Source organism: Cottoperca gobio, unplaced genomic scaffold, assembly GCF_900634415.1.
Source record: "Cottoperca gobio unplaced genomic scaffold, fCotGob3.1 fCotGob3_2arrow_ctg1, whole genome shotgun sequence".
In the NCBI taxonomy this organism is placed as follows: Eukaryota; Metazoa; Chordata; class Actinopteri; order Perciformes; family Bovichtidae; genus Cottoperca; species Cottoperca gobio.
The window spans coordinates 172,501-192,296 of record NW_021166910.1 but is presented as its reverse complement, the minus strand read 5'-3'; the positions used below and the strand labels follow the sequence as shown (position 1 = coordinate 192,296).

General features: G+C 43.4%; 2 protein-coding genes and 1 pseudogene across 2 annotated transcripts; 1 reads left to right on the top strand and 2 right to left on the bottom strand.

The window, feature by feature from the left end:
- LOC115005414 (pre-mRNA-splicing factor 38A-like) overlaps window positions 1-19,796 on the bottom strand; it is a 65,825-nt pseudogene that overhangs the window by 36,848 nt on the left and 9,181 nt on the right.
- On the top strand, window positions 9,774-12,203 carry LOC115005404 (interferon-induced protein with tetratricopeptide repeats 1B-like). The gene is made up of 2 exons (XM_029427205.1): window positions 9,774-9,897; window positions 10,502-12,203. Exons 1-2 carry the CDS (start codon window positions 9,890-9,892, stop codon window positions 11,805-11,807), a joined length of 1,314 nt encoding a protein of 437 aa, XP_029283065.1. The 5' UTR covers window positions 9,774-9,889; the 3' UTR covers window positions 11,808-12,203.
- On the bottom strand, window positions 13,250-15,816 carry LOC115005410 (pre-mRNA-splicing factor 38A-like). The gene is made up of 5 exons (XM_029427211.1): window positions 15,318-15,816; window positions 15,176-15,202; window positions 14,999-15,084; window positions 14,466-14,514; window positions 13,250-13,701 (listed from the first exon to the last, which is right to left on the bottom strand). Exons 1-5 carry the CDS (start codon window positions 15,482-15,484, stop codon window positions 13,656-13,658), a joined length of 375 nt encoding a protein of 124 aa, XP_029283071.1. The 5' UTR covers window positions 15,485-15,816; the 3' UTR covers window positions 13,250-13,655.

The window sequence follows — 19,796 nt, the reverse complement described above, 5'->3', positions numbered from 1 at the left end:
CTAGTTTATTTTTGATTGTGCCATTTTCTCTTTCTACAGCGCCTCCACTTTGAGGGTGATATGAGCAATGTTTCCTAATGTCCATGCCAAGGTATTCATTGATTTGGGCTATTGCTTCGTTTGCAAAATGTGAGCCGTTATCGCTTGATAGTTTCTTTGGCAGGCCCCATCTTGGGATAATCTCTCTTAGTAGTATTTTTGCTACTGCCCCTGCTGTTTGTGCTTTTACAGGAAATGCTTCAACCCATTTTGACCACATATCTACTACATAGTAGTACACTGCCTAGTACTAGGCAGTGTTTCTTTCCTTCTTATGGAGAGAGTTCTATAAAATCAAGCATCATATGCTCAAATGGACCACCGGGGAGTGGGTGTGCACCTGCCCCTTGAACTTTTACAGGTTTACCAGAATTTTGGGATATGCAAATTAAACATGCTTCACAATGTTTTTGAGCCACAACTGGGAAACCCCTTGTGTACCAGTGTGTATTAATAGCACTTACCATCCCCCCTTTTGACACATGGTCTAACCCATGTGTCAATTTAGCAAAGTGGGGAAAGAAATGGCGAGGTAAACAGGAATTGGAGTTAGGACCAATCCATATTTTAACAGAGGGGTCAAAATGAGCTCCAGTCGAGATCCAGGAGGAGCGTTCAGCTTGTGGGGCCAGTGTTTGCATAGCTGTGAGGGAGGACATGTTATCAATGTAGGAGGGAACTGGAATGGAGGGACATGTGTAAGTGGTCTTAGTAGGGGAGCGTGCTGCAGTCTTTGCTGCAGAGTCAGCAGATGCATTCCCCCGAGACACCAGGTCAGTGTTGCTGGTGTGAGCTGTGCATTTACAAACAGAGATCTGAGAGGGGAGTAGAATGGCTTCTAACAGATTAGAAACCAACACGTGGTTGAGGACATGTTTACCGTCAGATTTGAGGAAAGATCTACACTTCCAAATAGCGCCAAAATCATGGACAACCCCAAAAGCATATCTAGAATCTGTGTATTTACGGATTTCCCTTTTGCTAGAGAGCATGCTTCAGTTATGGCCATAAGCTCAGATGCCTGTGCTGAGAGGTGACATGGGAGAGGGCCAGAACAGAGTACAGCAGAGTCTGAAACAACAGAGAAACCAACACGATTAGAACCATCTGGGTCACAAGATGCGGACCCATCAACATACAGAACGAGATCAGGATTAGTCAAAGGTATGTCTTTAAGGTCAGGTCGTGGTGTGCACACAATGAGTAATTCGGCAACACAGTCGTGTTCGTCACCGTCATCAGGTAAGGGCATAAGAGATGCAGGATTGAGAGTAGTATAACGTTTGACTACAACATTTGGCATGTCCAAAAGGCATGTGTGATATCTTAAATAGCGAGCAGCAGAGAGGTGTGAAGTTCTTTGTTCACACAAGATGAGAGACACAGCATGAGGCACCAAAAGAGTCAATGGAGCATAGCCGACAATGTCACGTGAGGAAGTGAGTGCTTTCTCAGCAGCAGCTACAGCACGAAGACATGTAGGGAGACCTGCAGCCACAGCGTCTAATTTGGAGGAGAAATAGGCAACAGGCCTCTGTTTTCCCCCATGATCCTGCAACAACACCGAAGTCATACAGCCATTACTAATTACATAATTACATAATCACAGGATCAGCGGAGCGAATTAAACCTACATCATATGTATGAGCTGCCCATAATGTTCTTGGAACATCTGACAAAGCCAGTGGGAGATCAGAAACATGTGCAAAGTATGTACCTTGTGTGGGAGGCACTCCTGGAGTGTCTTCAGAATCGATGCATATTACAGAGCGGAGTGTGTGTGCTGTACAGTGGATGTCATTTTTATAGACGTCTTTAGAGGGAGAGTACATAATAAATGATGTGTGTGTGGGTTGCCAGTCATCAGCTGACTCCCAATCTTTAACAAGAGGGCCCAAATCTTGCCATTTGTCTGCCGGAGCTTTTGCTAGAGAGACATGTGGCACCGCCCCTGACACTTGATACAACGCTGATTGGCGTAACAGAAATAGCGCTGCGCAGCGAGCTCCAATACATAGTCTTCAACATTATCTCATCATTAATGTCATCCATAAGAAAATCCTGCTGAAAACATTGAGATGCACCTCCCTCAGCCACATGAACAGTACAATGCAAATGATCATTAGGCATAAATACAGCATTGGAAAGAACCCGCTGATGGGTCAAATGTATCAGTTTTTCTGATACAGGAAAATTTAGGAGCCAAAGATACACAAATGATGTATCAGGTTGCCATAATGCAGTGTTGAGCATTATGGGAGATGAACGTCTGACTTCTAAACCTTCATCGGTGGAGATGAGGTTGAGACCAAACTGTAATATCAAATCTCTTCCCATCAAATTTATGGGACAGACTGATGATAATAGAAAACTGTGTTTAACAGATAAGGGAAAAGGGTGGCTGTTATCACCTATATCTGTGCATTTTACTGGCATGGAGAATCTTTCTTTAACAGTAAAACCCGCAGCTCCAATAGAATGGATGTATCTGCCACTCAACTTGCAGTCAGGCAGATCACTAATTTTAACAACAGAGTGAGTGGCACCTGAATCAACCAAAAATACAATCTTTTTACCTAGGATGTCCAAAGACAGAGTGGGGAACTTCTCATACGAATTCTTAGCATTGTATTTTACATATGTGCCCACTGGTTTCATAACTTCTCCCTGCAGCTGTTCAATAGCATTGACAATTTGTGTGTATGTGTGTGTTTCACTTCCCTGTTCTGTAGCTTCGGGCGGCGCGTGTTCCTCTCCTGTCAGGCTGTGTTCACCGACCTCTCCAATGTCTGTCTGGCGTCAGTTTCCAGCTGTGTAGTCCTGACTGAATTCCTGTTGTTCGCGTCCCTGTTGTTGGTTGCGTCTTTCTGGACAATCTTTGACCCAGTGATCTTGTTTGTTGCAGATGAAACAAGCACCGTTATTCTGTGGAGGCCCTCCACGTCCTCGTCCTCTGCCTCGAAATCCTCCTCTGCCTCGTTGGAAACCTCGTCCACGGGCTCCTTGTGAGTCCTTGTGAGACCAGGCTGTCAGAGTGGAGAGCATGCAGAGTTGAGCTTTATTTTTAGTGTCTTTTCTTTGCATTTCAGAGTGTTCTTTAGCTGCTGTAAGACGTTTTTCAGCGTGAATGGCATGACGGCGAACTTCGTCGAGTCTGGCTCCTTCATACACGGCAACACATGTTTCAACAACAGAGGCACTAATGTCTGGGCATAGGCCACGGAGGAAAGTGTTGATGAGATGGGTTTCCCATGCTCCTGGAGTAGCACCCATGTTATTTGGATCGGGGCGGTTGATGCCGCTGTTTTCGTTAAACACCTTCTCCAGGCGATGGAGGAAATCAACAACCGATTCTGTGACATCTTGGCTGCATGCAGAGATCTTTGTCATGTTGACTTTGGTAGGAAAGGAGGTGCAAATTTTTTCACAGAGGGCCGTAACAGCGATGGCGTAGTTGTTGTTGTCTGCGTCCGTCCACATAGGGTTAGCCAGGCGGCTATCACCGGCCACCTCGTTATGCCATTTGGAGGCGTTGGTAGCCCCACAGCGTACAATTAGTAATTTTTGTAATTCAGCCATAGTGGGCATAAATGTCTGACAGAATATCAAAAGTTCAACAGCAAATTTCTTACTGCTTTCTTCAATGTTGGGGAGGTGATCTTTGATTACAGCCTTCATTTCTTCCACGGTCCATGGGCGGAAAACAAGAACGGCACCTAGGTGTCCCTGTACTTCGATCATGGGGAGATTCATGGTTGTTTGGTTGTGTAGGTCTTTACTCTGGGATCGAAGATAGTATTTGTATTTTTCATGTTCTTCGTTGGCCTCTGCTCTGAATTTTTGACGGAGCTCTTCTTCGTCGGTGAGGTTTATTCGGGCCAAGGCTTCGCTTAGGATGGTGATCTTTCTGTCATTACTGTTCACTGGTAGCGGCAGGATACGATGTTCTCCTTCCACTTCTTGTGGTGTAGCGGCAGCCTGTGGTTGTGGTCCTGGTGGAGGAGTAGTAGTAGTGCAGATAGCACAGTTGGGAGAGGTGGGAACGGACAGCCATCCAAGAGGGAATTACGCCGGCCTTTTACAGAGGGATACAAAGAAGCCGTGACAGTGTGTATGTTAAATGGGTTATGCGGATTGGGACTGAGAGGGACATATGGTGGTGGAAGCGCAGGGGTGGGGTAGGACATATGATCAAACATCGGACTTTTTTCATCTTTTTTCTCTTTCTTATCTTCTACATTTATTTTCTTTAAAGCAGCAGCTAAATGCCGTCTTTCCCTACACTCGGCTTCATCCACCCAGTACTTCAAATACTTTCTGTGACATTCTATCATTTCTAAATCCTTAACTTTAATTTTCTTTTTCTTTCTAATACCATCTTCTCCTTCTTGCAACTTCTCTTTTAAGTCGCTTATTTTTAATTTGCTTAAAGAACCTCCCTTCGGAAAACCGAACATTTCCGTCCAAATTGATAAATTTAACAAACTGTCTTCACCATATTTCTTCCTCATGACATTTACGATCGGACGCTCAGGAGTTCTAACTCCCTACACTGTTTAGCACCCATACTAAACTCTCAGGAGATTCTAACTCCTTACTTCTCAGGAGATTCTAACTCCCTACCTCAGGAGATTCTTACTCCCTACTTCTCAGGAGATTCTAACTCCCTACCTCAGGAGATTCTAACTCCCTACTATTCGTCCATCGACGATTATAGTCTTTCACAAAATGTCATGAGGTTTGCTTAATATTTAAAAAAATGGAAATATAACATCTCACCGAGTTTATGGAGGAATTTTAGTTTGTTGGATCATGCGTAGTTAAGTCAGTTCCAGTCAGGCGCTGATCCTCTCTTCCCTTAATTTTGATGTCGAGGTAGAGGAGAATTTCAAGAATTCTGGCGCGACCACCAGCGTCCTGCTGTTCCAGACGAAACTTGCGATGATCCCACTTCTGACACCAAGTTGTTGTGGAAGTTTTCCTGCTTTACTCTGGAGAGATGTATATAAAATCAAATAAATGGTGATAGAGACAGAGTTGTCTTTATGCATTTATTTGTGGCCACAAATGGCACCAGTTTCACAGAATACAGCGTAGTTTATGGAAGGGCACAGGTTGGAAGAAGACACATAGGCATTTTATACAATTTGGTTTGGAGACGAGGTGATGAAAAACCACAGGGGGCCGAGCCAAACTGCACTTTGATGCTTGTAAGGTAATAGTTATGTAAACAGAATATTGGGTGATACACTCAATATTCTGTCTCAGTATGTTAAACAGTTTGATCAGGATTTGGGTGTGTCCTGTCTTTTGTTAGTTAATCAGTTTGAAACATTTGGCTGTGTCCTGTCTTTTGTTAGTTAATCAGTCTAATCAGGATGCGTCTGTCTTGTATTAACATGAAATGGCAGTTGGCCCTGGTTTGATTTGACCGGCACTCCTATGTTAGCATCAAATGGCAGTTGGCTTGTTTAACATAGGAAACTTATATAATTAAAACAGTAGACATTTAAATTGCTATTACATTGGCCGCACATCACTTGAAACTCAACCTTGACAAGGCTGAGCTCCTTTTCCTTCAGGGAAAGGGCTCTCCCGTCCAAGACCTTACCATCAACATCGGCACCTCTGTTGTTTCCCCGACTCAGACTGCAAGGAATCTGGGTGTGACTGTCCTTCGGTGCCAACATCGCTGCAACAACCTGCTCCTGCAGACACACTTTGTACAACATCAGGAGGATACGTCCTCTCCTGACTCAGAAGGCGACGCAGGTTCTTGTCCAGGCTCTTGTCATCTCACGCATTGACTACTGCAACTCCCTCCTCGCTGGACTGCCTGCATGTGCCATTCGACCTCTATAGCTCATCCAGAATGCAGCAGCCCAACTGGTCTTCAATCTACCCAAGTTCTCCCACACTACACCGCTTCTCCGCTCCCTTCACTGGCTACCAGTGGCGAACCGAATCTGCTTCAAGACTCTGGTGCTGGCCTACCGTGCTGTGAATGGATCAGTGCCTTCCTACATCCAGGCCATGGTCGAACCATACACCCCAGCACATTCACTTCGCTCTGCATCGGCCAAACGGCTCGTCACTTCCTCACTGCGAGTGGGACCCAGTTTCCCCTCAAATTTAGATTTAGAGTTCATCATAGCACAGAGACGGCACTGGTAAAAGTTACCAATGACCTTCTATTGGCATCAGACAAAGGACTTGTCTCTGTTCTTATCTTGTTAGACCTCAGTGCTGCTTTTAACACTGTTGATCATGACATTCTACTACAGAGACTGGAACATGGTGTTGCATTAATTTGGCCTCCAGCACTACCGTAAGGAATCTTGGCGTTATCTTTGATCAGGATCTGTCTTTTAACTCCCACAAACAAATCTCAAGGACTGCCTTCTTTCATCTACGTAACATTGCAAAATAAGACACATCCTGTCTCAAAATGATGCAGAAAAACTAGTCCATGCATTTGTTACTTCAAGGCTGGATTACTGCAACTCATTGTTATCAGGTTGTCCCATCAAAGTCGCTTAAGACGCTTCAGTTGATCCAAAATGCAGCGGCACGTGTATTGATAAGAACTAGGAAATGGAATCATATTACTCCTGTATTAGCTGCTCTGCACTGGCTCCCGGTAAAATACAGAATAGAATTCAAAATCCTTCTCCTGACTTACAAAGCAATTAATGGTCAGGCTCCAGCATATCTTAAAGATCTCATAGTACCTTATAAACCAACTAGAGCATTGCACTCCCAGACTGCACGGTAACACAACATATTTTCTGTCAAATGTTGTATCTCTACTATGTTGTTTATCCTGTACATACGACATCTATTGCACGTCTGTCCATCCTGGGAGAGGGATCCCTTCTCAGTTGCTCTCCCTGAGGTTTCTTCCATTTTTCCGCCTTTAATTATGGGGTTTATTTTAGGAGGTTTTTCCTTGTGCGATACGAGGGTCTAAGGACAGAGGGTGTCGTATCCTGTACAGTCTGTAAAGCATACTGAGACAAATGTATAATTTGTGATATTGGGCTATATAAATACATTTGATTTGATTTGATTTGGAACAAAACCCACCTGTTTGCTATCCTGGCTCCAAAATGGTGGAACGACCTCCCCATTGATGTCAGAACAGCAGATAGTCCTCCCACCTTCCGTCGCAGACTGAAAACTCATCTGTTTTGTCTACAGCTTGGCAAATTAAGAAAAAAAGTTATTTGTATGATGCACTTATATTGGTTTGGCTTGTTTGTAGCTAATAGTTGAATTTGTATTATTTTGTTTCTGTATGTTGCACTTGGCTTAGTTTGACTTGTGGCTTATTTGAAGCTATTGTTCTGCACTTAAAAGATTGTACCTATTTGAAGCTAATGTACTTGCAAGATTATTGCTGTTCGGAGTTGTATCCTTATGATTGTTTGAACTTTTTGTAAGTCGCTTTGGACAAAAGCGTCAGCTAAACGAACTGTAATGTAATATAATAGCACACTTCAGAGCATATTACATTAACTTACTGATGATGTGTTTTAAAAATTCTATTTTTATTCTCCATCAGAGCTGCTCAGATTCAAACAACACTGGCATCCAAACTGGAGGCCCTGCAGTGCCACTTCATCTGGGATGTGGACACCAGCGGGTCCAAACTTTCCGTTTAAGGGAAAGGTTTGAGGATTTCGCCACCGAGGACGGACACAGCTGGCTGGGTCACATTTACAACCTGCGTGGGTTCATTGAATACAAGCTGGGGTTCACTGAAGAAGCCCAGAGTTTCTTCAACAAGGCTACAGAGGCCTTCCGCCAGATGAGAAACGCAGATGAGGATCCCTAGTTAGTGGTGAACAACAGGAACCAGGCTTGGCTGCACCACCACCTGGGAGACCCAGCAGAGCAGTAAGCTTTGTTTTGTGATAGACAAAACTCTTTGATCGGTACTATAATACTTAACTTGATGTATAACCTGAATATTATCTCCAGATTGTTTGTATAGAAAGTATGTCAAGCTTTGTCTAAGTTTTATACAATAATAAATATGCATTATGTACACCAAGAAAGGTTCTTTAAGTATTTTTTGTTTTGGTGGTTACTATATACAAGAAATTGAAATACACGACACATCATTATGCAGTACTGTACACAGGGTGCTGATAGATGTTAATTAAACTACAACTATTAAGTCAACTTGGATGGAACAGTGACAATATTTCCAAGGCGATATGTGAACAGGTGACTAATAATCAAACATGCAAGCTTTTGTGTTGAAAAGAAGTGTTTTTAAATTAAATAGAACCCTGTCAGGTCCGGACCTCCTGGTGGCGCGGCACTGCTGTGACCCGGGCTCCTGTCGCGCGCTGGAGCTTTTATGTTTTTATATTGTTTTACGTTTCTTTTTTTTATTTTAAACCACACGTTTTAATCTAAAGACTGCGTATGTTGGCACGATGACGATCCTTGCAAAAGAGACGCACTAATGGCTCTCTGCACTGCGGGAGCCTTCCCACCATCTGACCTGCCGGAGGACATACAAACTACAGAGTCTTCTATTATAGTGTTTACTGAGACGTGGCTTCACCGGGATATTTCTGGCTCTTTGTGAGCTGGAGTATTTTTCTTTAATTCACTCAGACAGAAGTGAAACGTCGGGGGGCATCTGTGTTTTTAACACTGATAAGTGGTGCAGACAACAAAGTACGACTTGACTTCACCTTTTTGAACTTAGGGTGTGTTTTTTATTATAGGGAACTTCAATTATTGCAAACTTAAACTGTCACCCGGTTTTCAACAATACTATAAATGCGGGACAGAATTATAGACATATGTTACGGCAATGTGAACAACGCTTATGTGAGTAGAGCCAAACCCCAGAGCTTCCAAACCCGGACCATAATACGATGCATCTCATATCTGCTTATAGAACTGTTGTCAAACAGAGCAAACCACAAACCAAGACTGTAAACGTTTGCACTAGTGACAGAATAGAGCCTCTTAACAGATGTTTTCTCCCTACTGAGTGGATTATCAGCAGAGCGTAATAATGCAGGTGTCTCCAGGTAACGCTGTCCCAGCTCTTCATACTTTCACCAGGGTCACCGCCATCGCATATGAAACAGACATGCAACTAATTTTGACAAGGGGTCATGTTGCGCATCTCACACAGCTTTTATTAATTGTATAATTCACATTAGCATGTTTCATGAAGTAAGTCTATGCACCTCAGTTTTGTTGTTGTTTTTAGTTTTGTTTTTTATCAGGGAGAGAATTCAGCTGAGGGGGCACAGTAAACTTTTTGGACATACCTGGACCCCCAAGGCTCCACATTAAGCCAACAGGGACATTCTGCAGACAACTGCTGCTCAAAGTGTACACATATACTGAATATGCTTATATTATGATATCATAATATTTTATCAGAAGGTGCACCCAGTAAAGAAATGTGGCATCTTGGGGTTATTTCACTCACAAAATATGAATATATACACACATTTAAAATAATCGTTTTGCTTTTCTTCTAAAGAAGAAAAACAATTATTTTAAATACACTTATGAGAGAATATAATCACAAACTTTAATGAGTCAGGTCTTCGTTCATTTTTCAGAAATGTGGCTTTCGGTTTCTATTCCTGGGAAACGATAGTCAGGTGTATGTAAATGTAAACATCTGACATTCACTTCTGCTTTGTAGTCAACATTTAAAGCTGCGTGCTCAACAACATCTCATAATTTACAGTAAAGCACGAGTTGGACATCACTGACTTTTTTCCAGCGAACCCAAAGCAGCATCAAGAGCTAAATCCAGCTGAACTAAGTAATATTTAGAGAACTGCTGAGTCGAGGAAACAGCTGAATGATGAGGTGAGCAACTGCTTCTGTCTTTCAAGTAATAACAATCATTATGATGTATTTAATATCTTATTATTATTGAGCCCCAGAGATCCAAAACCCTCACTTTTAATAATAATAATAATAATAATAAATTGAAATTATATAGCGTTTTTCGAGACCTCAAAGCCGCTTTACAATAGTAGGGGAAGTGGGGCCAGGGGTTAGGACGAGGAAAGAAAGGGAAAGAGAAAAGTGTTGTGTTGTTTTGATGACCTATCCAGATTTTTGCCGTGCATGCGTACCTGCGTACCAGTTATGTGCACCCCTGAATATATATCTCATCTGGCTTGCGAACACCCTGGGATCCCCCAGGAGGAGCTGAAAATGTTACTGGTGAGAGGGAATGAAAAAAGGATGGATGTTTTATTTTCCTTATGACTGCTCCATTCATTTTTCCTTTCTTTGTTTACTTGTTTGCTGTCTACTCAGTGCTTCTTACTCCATTCCTTCCTTCCCTTCTCCTTTTCTCCACATGAGATGAACAGTGGTTATGAAAACATAGCAAACTTCAAAGCATATTACATTAACCTACTGATGATGTGTTTTAATAATTGTTATTTTTATTCTCCATCAGTGCTGCTCAGAGTCAAACAACACTGGTGTCCAAACTGCAGGGCCTGCAGTGCCACTTCACCTGGGATCTGGACACCAGCAGGGCCAAACTTTTACGTTTCAGGGAAAGGTTTGAGGATTTTGGCACCGAGGACGGACACAGCTGGCTGGGTCACATTTACAACCTGCGGGGGTTCATTGAATACAAGCTGGGGTTCACTGAAGAAGCCCAGAGTTTCTTCAACAAGGCTACAGAGGCCTTCTGCCAGATAAGAAATGCAGATGAGGGTCCCTGGTTAGTGGTGAACTACGGGAACCTGGCTTGGCTGCACCACCACCTGGGAGACCCAGCAGAGAGTGAGGCTTACCTGACAAAGGTCGACACTCTGATGAATAAATATCCATCTCCATCCCAGGACAAGCTCCACCCAGAGATCTGCGCTGAAAAAGCCTGGACTCTCATGAGGTTTAGCACAGATAAAAGGCCGCTGGCTCTAGATTACTTCCTGAAGGCCATCGAGATGCAGTCGGACATGGTGGAGTGTAACACCTACCATATCTTAGGGTTAATGTTTGCTTCAGAGCACAGCAGCACAGCAGTGGGGGCTGACATATTGGAGAAAATGAGAATCGCCAAAGAAAAGGATCCAAAGAACTTGTACCTCACAGTTCACTACCTCGACCAATGTGCTAAGAAAGGAGAAAAAATTGAAGATGAAGCACGTGAGCTAGCCAGGGAGGTTTTGAGAAATCCTGTCAGCCGCTACAGTGTTATTAAACCATTACTTATTGTTTACAGAAAATATTTATCTGTTGATGAGGCCATTGATTTGTCAGAGGAGGTTCTGAGAAACCATCCAGATGAGCGTTATCTGAAGGGATGTGCTAAACTCTGCTACAGATGGAAGATCTTTGACAATGACAGTCTTCCAACACAAAGCCTGATGGACAGAGCAATCAGTCTCCATGAAGAGATGATTTCTCTTTACCCTCATTCCTCATTTAAGAATAAAATAGATCTTGCACATATATATGTAAAGTCAACTAATGGCCTAGCTAAAGCTGAGCAGATATACCAGGAACTGCTAGAAAGGGATCTTGAACCTGTAGACAAACAGATGCTTTACTTCAACTACGCACAACATTTAAACTTCCATGGACAGGATCGCAACAGGGCAATAAGATATCACATGCAGGTGGCAGAGATACGGCAACAATCCATCTTTCGTGAGAAAAGCATCAAAGTTCTGGTGAACATTAGAGACAGAGGCAGGGACAGAATGTGTAGAGAAATAGAGGAGTTTCTGGAAAACCTGCAAGGGCCATAGTGTTTTTAACAGCACTGGTTCTGAATCCAGAACAAATATAGGTATTGCATTAGCAATAACATCTGTATATACTTATTATTTTGATTATTTACACGTTAATTAAGTTGCACGTTTTTTCTCTCTTGGTCGTGTGGTCCAGAAGGCAGCAACATCCACACTCGGAACATGTAATATAGGATCAACTCATTGTTGGTTTTAGTCTATAAATGGCTAACAAACAAAAGAACCTGTATATTTTGAGCTGTCTCCTTTTAAGGCAGGTTTCAACAAGTGTTCATTGAAGACAACACATATCTAAATACCTATACATTAGCACTGAAAAACTGCCAGCTGTAGTACACAAGTACAAATGTGTTGTAAATGTTAGTGAATAATAAAACTTGGATTTGTAATGCAGCTTAATTTGTTCTATCACCTGAATTACAGCCAAATGCAACTGATTGTTTTCATGTATGTAAGCTGTGTCTCAGTTGTACACTCTATAAATACTATGAAATATACATTACTAAGACATTCTGTTGGACGTCAACCAAACTACAACTTTTAAAGCTACTGCCAACATTATATTTGAAAACCTTTAGAGAAGCAAAACATTAGTTAATTCATCGTTTTCCAAAAACTAAAATCACAGTAACACTGAATTTTATGTTTGAGATTTCAGAATAATTCCTTGGAAATAATAATTTGGTACTAATTACAGGGGAAAACAGTAATTTCCTCAAAAGAAATGCTGAAGTTTTTCCCAAGTAAAGATGAATTCATTTATTGATTGATGATTGAAAACTTTATTGGAGCCTTGTTTAATAATATAATTTCCCAAAGACAAAGTATAAATGTTTGCATGTTCAGCCGACCTTTTGGCAATATAGTGTAACATGAAACCCATAGACTGTTGAAAACACAGCTGTAATATTTGTATCATGTCTTATTTTACTTGGACAAAGTTCCTTGTAAATAAAATCCCAGGAGCATCATGTCATGTCTCGTCGAGTTTGTCTGAGTTTTTCATGTTGTAACTTCCTGTTTTGTTGTGTACCTTCCTCTTGTTTCTCAATCCAGTTCCCTTTACTTCCTGTCTTGGTGTGGTTTCCCGCCATCTTCAGCCCCGCCCCTGATTGTTTCCACCTGTTCCCCCTCACCTCTTGTATAAATTGTCCTGTCTCCCCTTGTCTTGTGCCAGTTTGTCTTGTCATATCATGTGCAAGTACCAGTTTATCAACAAGTGTGATTTTTCAGAGAAGTTTGTATATCCTCCTAGTGTGCGCTTTGAGTTGATCATCGGATTTATTGAAGTAAAGTATTGTTTTTTACACTTTACATTTGTTTCTGGAGTCGTGCGTTTGAGTCTTCCTTCCCTGTGTCCGAGTCGTAACACATCAATCATGAGTTGCATGTCGTCGTCTTTCCTCTGGATTCAAACAAACTTCCATAAAACACACGACTAAGGAATCAGGGTCTTTATTTCTGACAAATGTCAGGTCAGAGTGTGAAACTCATTCTTAACATACAGAAACACATTTTCTACATTTACACAGATCCAAAAGTTATCAATAATAGCCGTAAGTATCTGAAGACGGGGCGTACTGTAAGATTGCTCTCTCTCAGAGGGTGTGAGAATGAGGCTGAAAGGCTGCAGATGGAGTGAGTGAATATATACTGTCCATACACACTGCTGAGACCGGAGGGCTTTACATTGTAAAATCTTAGACATGTCGGTGGTCCAACATCGAAAATGGAAATGACTTGTAAACTTAAAATTAAAAAAACTCAAATTTCGTACAAGATTTAGAAGCAAGTTCTATGACCGTTTGGAGGTAAAAAATAAAAAGGGAAGATATATAAGAAACATCACTCGTTTCCTCTTCGACTCTTCTTGTGACTCTTTTTTGAACTCCTGTGATGTGAGAGAAACAAAATGACTTTAAATGGAAATAATTAAACAAATAGTTCATAACTAATTACTTAGAAAAGAAATCACACTGGAGATATAGGAACATTAAATACCCTGTTTGTTTCATTTCAGACATTATTGTAAAATAGTGACAACACACAAAGAGTGGTGGGCGTCTCCTTAAATCCATTTTGTTAATGTGCTGAAGATCGTGTCTTGCGACTGAAAGCTCCAGAACAGCTACTCAATTAACCTTGACGTGAGATTGTTTTGTTTGTACTGCTTCCAAGGTCAAGAATCCTTTTTTATATATACTTTAAAATGAAAACAATTATGTGAAAAGTGGGAAAACTCCATCTGCTGGTGAAGATCGTGTGATACAATAAAAATCTCCTGAAAACTACTCTAAAGACTCTGTGGAGAGATAGTTTTGGTACAGACTAAAATGTACATGTAGCACTGCTATCAAGAAGCACCAAGTACTGAAAGTTGTCAGATTTGTAAAGTTAATGGCTTCTTCTTTGTGCACAGTTCCTGATTTAAATTAGTTAAAAACTGTATTTTTAGGCAGAGTTATTGTTCATCTGTGTGTTTAGACAACGTTCAGTAACTTTCGCTGCTTGTTTAAAAAAACATGTTTATTATATGGGATCGAAAAACTTGGAACTATACCCTGACCCAATATATGCAGATAGAAAAATGGTTATAATTTTGTGAGTAGATGCAACATTATTGCATGTTTAAGCAACAACAGCATCATCACTCACCTCTCTGGGGACTTTGAGTGGCTGCGATGTCTGTGGCTTCTGTGATGACCTGGATCAGAATAATGATAGCATAAGTACCAAACAACCATCCTCAAAACATCATTTACAGTAAGGATTTGTTTCTTCTTCTACATACTCATAAGAATCAAGTATTGTGAACATCTGGGTAAAACTTTGAATTCAAATAAAAAAGAAAACCAATTGAAGAAATAAAAGTTTGACCGGAACACGAAAACTAAATGACAACGACATAAAATAAAAACCTCATCGAGCTCATCTGTCCAAATAAGTGGAGGTAGAATCAAAGAATAACTTCCTCTCATTCACTGTGGTGTTCACAGTTTAGTACAAATACAATTCAATAAGTGAAATGTCTGCAAAAGAGTTCTCAAAAAATTCTTATTAGGGTTTTATCTAAATGACCTCCCTGTATACATCCATCCATCTATTATTGTACAGCCACTATAGGCCAGTAGTAGAGCCTACTCTTAAAGTTTCTCAGTTTCGCATCAATGCATCACACGAGTACCTACCGGGGGATTTGGAGCGGTGGTCTCTGGACCGGCTGCGGTGTCGGCGGGGGCTCTTGCTGCGATGGCGGTCTCTCCGGGGCGATGGGCTGCGAGAACACGCAACAAAAAGACATGAATGAGGGTCATGTATTATATTTTAAAAAGGTGACAAAGGATTTCAGCCAAAAGCGAACATACCTTCGCCTCTTTGGAGATCTGCTCCTCCTGCAGAAAGAAAATAAACACACACAGGATTTGAGCTGAATTCACAATTTATGAAATGACTTCACAAGAATGTAGCTGTGGAAAATGTCTCATTCTGGATGATTAAAACACGAACCGTCTGGGTGAGCGACTGCGTCTGTAACGAGGCGACGGTGAGCGACGAGGTCGGTGTTTGTCACGGTAAAGTGTCTGCACTTTAGTAGTTAATGGAAGACAGATGTTAGATATTGTCACAATATCTAAAAGATTATTTGTAAAACTGTCAGCAGTTATACACTCCATTTGTATGAAAATCCTTGAATAACACTCGTCATTTAAATAGCATCACTGAGGACATGTTAAACATATTGTTACCATAATTCAGTATCACATGATTTATTCAAATAGATTTTGATCAGATATTGTTTTTCTTTAATAAATTACATGTAGACTATACGTGTAACCATGATGTTGTCCTTTGCAATGTATTTTAATAACATAATAGACTCTAGAGCCTTTGAAATTTGCTTTGCAGTAAATTTTGTTTTGTGAAAGACAAAACTCTGTAATTCTTAACTTGATGTATAATCTGAATATTATCACCAGACACAGCTGATTATATGTATAGAAAGTTAAGATGTCAAGATTTATCTAAGTTCTATACAATAATAAATATGCATTATGTACACTAAGAAAGGTTCTTTAAGTATTTTTTGTTTTGGTGGTTACTATATACAAGAAATTGAAATACACGACATCATTATGCAGTACTGTACACAGGGTGCTGATGGACGTTAATTATACTACAACCTTTAAGTCAACATGGATAGAACAGTGACAATATTTCCAAGGCGATATGTGAACAGGTGACTAATAATCAAACATGCAAGCTTTTGTGTTGAAAATAAGTGTTTTTAAGTTAAATAGAACCCTGTCAGGTCCGGACCTCCTGGTGGCACGGCGCTGCTGCGACCCGGGCTCCTGTCGCGCGCTTGAGCTTTTATGTTTTTATGTTTTACGTTTCTTTTTTTTATTTTAAACCACACGTTTTAATCTAAAGACTGCGTATGTTGGCACGATGACGATCCTTGCAAAAGAGACTCACTGATGGCTCTCTGCACTGCGGGAGCCTTCCCACCATCTGACCTGCCGGAGGACATACAAACTACAGAGTCTTCTATTATAGTGTTTACTGAGACGTGGCTTCACCGGGATATTTCTGGCTCTTTGTGAGCTGGAGTATTTTTCTTTAATTCACTCAGACAGAAGTGAAACGTCGGGGGGCATCTGTGTTTTTAACACTGACAAGTGGTGCAGACAACAAAGTACGACTTGACTTCACCTTTTTGAACTTAGAGTGTGTTTTTTATTATAGGGAACTTCAATTATTGCAAACTTAAACTGTCACCCGGTTTTCAACAATACTATAAATGCGGGACAGAATTATAGACAAATGTTACGGCAATGTGAACAACGCTTATGTGAGTAGAGCCAAACCCCAGAGCTTCCAAACCCGGACCATAATACGATGCATCTCATATCTGCTTATGTAACTGTTGTCAAACAGAGCAAACCACTAACCAAGACTGTAAATGTTTGCACTAGTGACAGAATAGAGTCTCTTAACAGATGTTTTCTCCCTACTGAGTGGGTTATCAGCAGAGCGTCATAATGCAGGTGTTTCCAGGTAACGCTGTCCCAGCTCTTCATACTTTCACCAGGGTCACCGCCATCGCATATGAAACAGACATGCAACTAATTTTAACAAGGGGTCATTTCACGCATCTCACACAGCTTTTATTAATTGTATAATTCACATTAGCATGTTTCATGAAAAGAAAGGGAAAGGAAAGGAGAGACCCTGCCCGGAGGAAGCCCGGGGCCCCCGTCTGGAGCCAGGCCCAGAGGGAGCGCCTGGTGGCCGGGTTTGCCACGGAGCCCGGTCGGGCACAGCCCGAAGAAGCTACGTGGTGCCTCCCATCCATCCATCCTGTGGGCCCACCACTCATGGGAAAAACCGCTGGGGTCGGGTGCGCTGTCACACGGGTGGCAGTGATGGTCAGGGACCTCGACGGACCAGACCCGGGCAGCAGAGGCTGGCTCTGGGGACGGATAATGGGGAGGTGGATCGCTACCAGTTGGATCTGGTGGGGCTTACCTCCACGCACAGTCTTGGCTCTGGAACCGTACTCCTGGATAGGGGTTGGACTCTATTCTTCTCCGGAGTTGCCCAAGGTGTGAGGCCTCGGGCCGGGGTGGGGATACTCACTAGCCCCCGGCTGAGCGCCGCTACGTTGGAGTTTATCCCGGTGGACGAGAGGGTCGCCTCCCTACGCCTTCGGGTTATGGGGGGGAAAACTCTGACTGTTGTTTGTGCCTATGCCCCAAACCGCAGTTCTGAGTATTCGGCCTTCTTGGAGACCCTGAATGGAGCCCTGCAGGGGGCTCCAGTAGGGGACTCCGTAGTCTTGCTGGGAGACTTCAACGCACATGTGGGAAACGATGGAGACACCTGGAGAGGCGTGATTGGGAGGAAGGGCCTCCCTGATCTAAACCCGAACGGTCGTTTGTTGTTGGACTTCTGTGCTAGTCATGGAATGGCCATAACAAACACCATGTTCGAACATAAGGATGCTCATAAGTGCACGTGGTACCAGAGCACCCTAGGCCAAAGGTCAATGATTGATTTCGTAATCGTATCATCTGATCTGAGGCCGCATGTTTTGGACACTCGGGTGAAGAGAGGGGCGGAGCTGTCGACTGATCACCATCTGGTGGTGAGTTGGATCAAGGGGTGGGGGAAGACTCTGGACAGACCTGGTAAACCCAAACGGGTAGTGCGGGTGAACTGGGAACGTCTGGAGGAAGCCCCTGTCCTGGGGATCTTTAACTCACACCTCCGGCGGAGCTTCTCAGCCATCCCTGTGGAGGTTGGGGGCATTGAACCTGAGTGGGCGATGTTCAAAACCTCTATTGCTGAAGCTGCGGTGATGAGCTGTGGTCTCAAGGTCTTAGGTGCCTCAAGGGGCGGTAACCATCGAACACCGTGGTGGACCCCGGTGGTCAGGGAAGCCGTCCGACTGAAGAAGGAGTCCTTCCGGGTTATGTTATCCGGGAGGACTCCGGAAACAGTTGCAGGGTATCGAAGGACTAGAAGGGCGGCAGCTTCTGCCGTGTCAGAGGCAAAGCAGCGGGTGTGGGAGAAGTTCGGAGAAGCTATGGAGAAGGACTTTTGGTCGGCACCAAGGTGCTTCTGGAAAACCATCCGGCACCTCAGGAGGGGGAAGCGAGGAACCATCCAAGCTGTGTACAGCAAGGGTGGGACCCTGCTGACTTCAACTGAGAAGGTTATCGGCCGCTGGAAGGAGCACTTTGAGGAACTCCTGAATCCGACTAACACGCCCTCTATGGTTGAGGCAGAGCTGGAAGCTGATGGGGGATCATCGTCAATTTCCCTGATGGAAGTCACTGAGGTAGTCAAACAACTCCACAGTGGCAAAGCCGCAGGGGTTGATGAGATCCGTCCAGAAATGCTGAAGGCTTTGGGTGTTGAGGGGCTGTCTTGGTTGACACGCCTCGTCAACATTGCGTGGAAGTCTGGGACAGTGCCTAGGGGTTGGCAGACCGGGGTCTAGATAGGATATCGAGGCGTAGTCGGGGAGGAGTGGGGTTGCAGTTCGGTGACCTGAGGATCTCATCGCTGCTCTTTGCAGATGATGTGGTCCTTATGGCATCATCGGTCTGTGACCTTCAACAGTCACTGGATCGGTTCGCAGCCGAGTGTGCAGCGGTTGGGATGAGGATCAGCACCTCCAAATCTGAGGCCATGGCTCTCAGCAGGAAACCGGTGGATTGCCTACTCCGGGTAGGGAATGAGTCATTACCCCAAGTGAAGGAGTTCAAGTACCTCGGGGTCTTGTTCGCGAGTGAGGGGACAATGGAGCGAGAGATTGGTCGGAAAATCGGAGCAGCGGGGGCGGTATTACAGTCACTTTACCACACCGTTGTGATGAAAAGAGAGCTGAGCCAGAAGGCAAAGCTCTCAATATACCGGTCGATCTTCGTTCCTACCCTCACCTATGGTCATGAAGGCTGGGTCATGACCGAAAGAACGAGATCACGGGTACAAGCGGCCGAAATGGGTTTTCTCAGACGGGTGGCTGGCGTCTCCCTTAGAGATAGGGTGAGAAGCTCAGCCATCCGTGAGAGACTCGGAGTAGAGCCGCTGCTTCTTTACGTTGAAAGGAGCCAGTTGAGGTGGTTCGGGCATCTAGTAAGGATGCCACCCGGACGCCTCCCTAGGGAGGTGTTCCAGGCACGTCCAGCTGGGAGGAAACCCGGGGAAGACCCAGGACTCGGTGGAGAGATTATATCTCCTCACTGGCCTGGGAACGCCTCAGGATCCCCCAGTCGGAGCTGGAGGATGTGGCCCGGAGAAGGGAAGATTGGGGTTCCTTACTGGAGCTGCTGCCCCCGCGACCCGATCCCGGATAAGCGGTAGACGATGGATGGATGGATGTTTCATGAAGTAAGTCTATGCACCTCAGTTTTGTTGTTGTTTTTCAGTTTTGTTTTTTATCAGGGAGAGAATTCAGCTGAGGGGGTACAGTGAACT

What these genes read in the sequence shown, in the direction of transcription:
- LOC115005410 (XM_029427211.1), bottom strand. Translation starts at nt 15,484, where the DNA reads ATGGAGTGTATAACTGCTGACAGTTTTACAAATAATCTTTTAGATATT. An exon ending in AGATCTCCAAAGAGGCGAAG is followed by an intron (nt 15,085 to 15,175) that starts GTATGTTCGCTT and finishes GTGTTCTCGCAG; the next exon opens with CCCATCGCCCCGGAGAGACC. An exon ending in CACTCAAAGTCCCCAGAGAG is followed by an intron (nt 13,702 to 14,465) that starts GTGAGTGATGAT and finishes CTCACATCACAG; the next exon opens with GAGTTCAAAAAAGAGTCACA.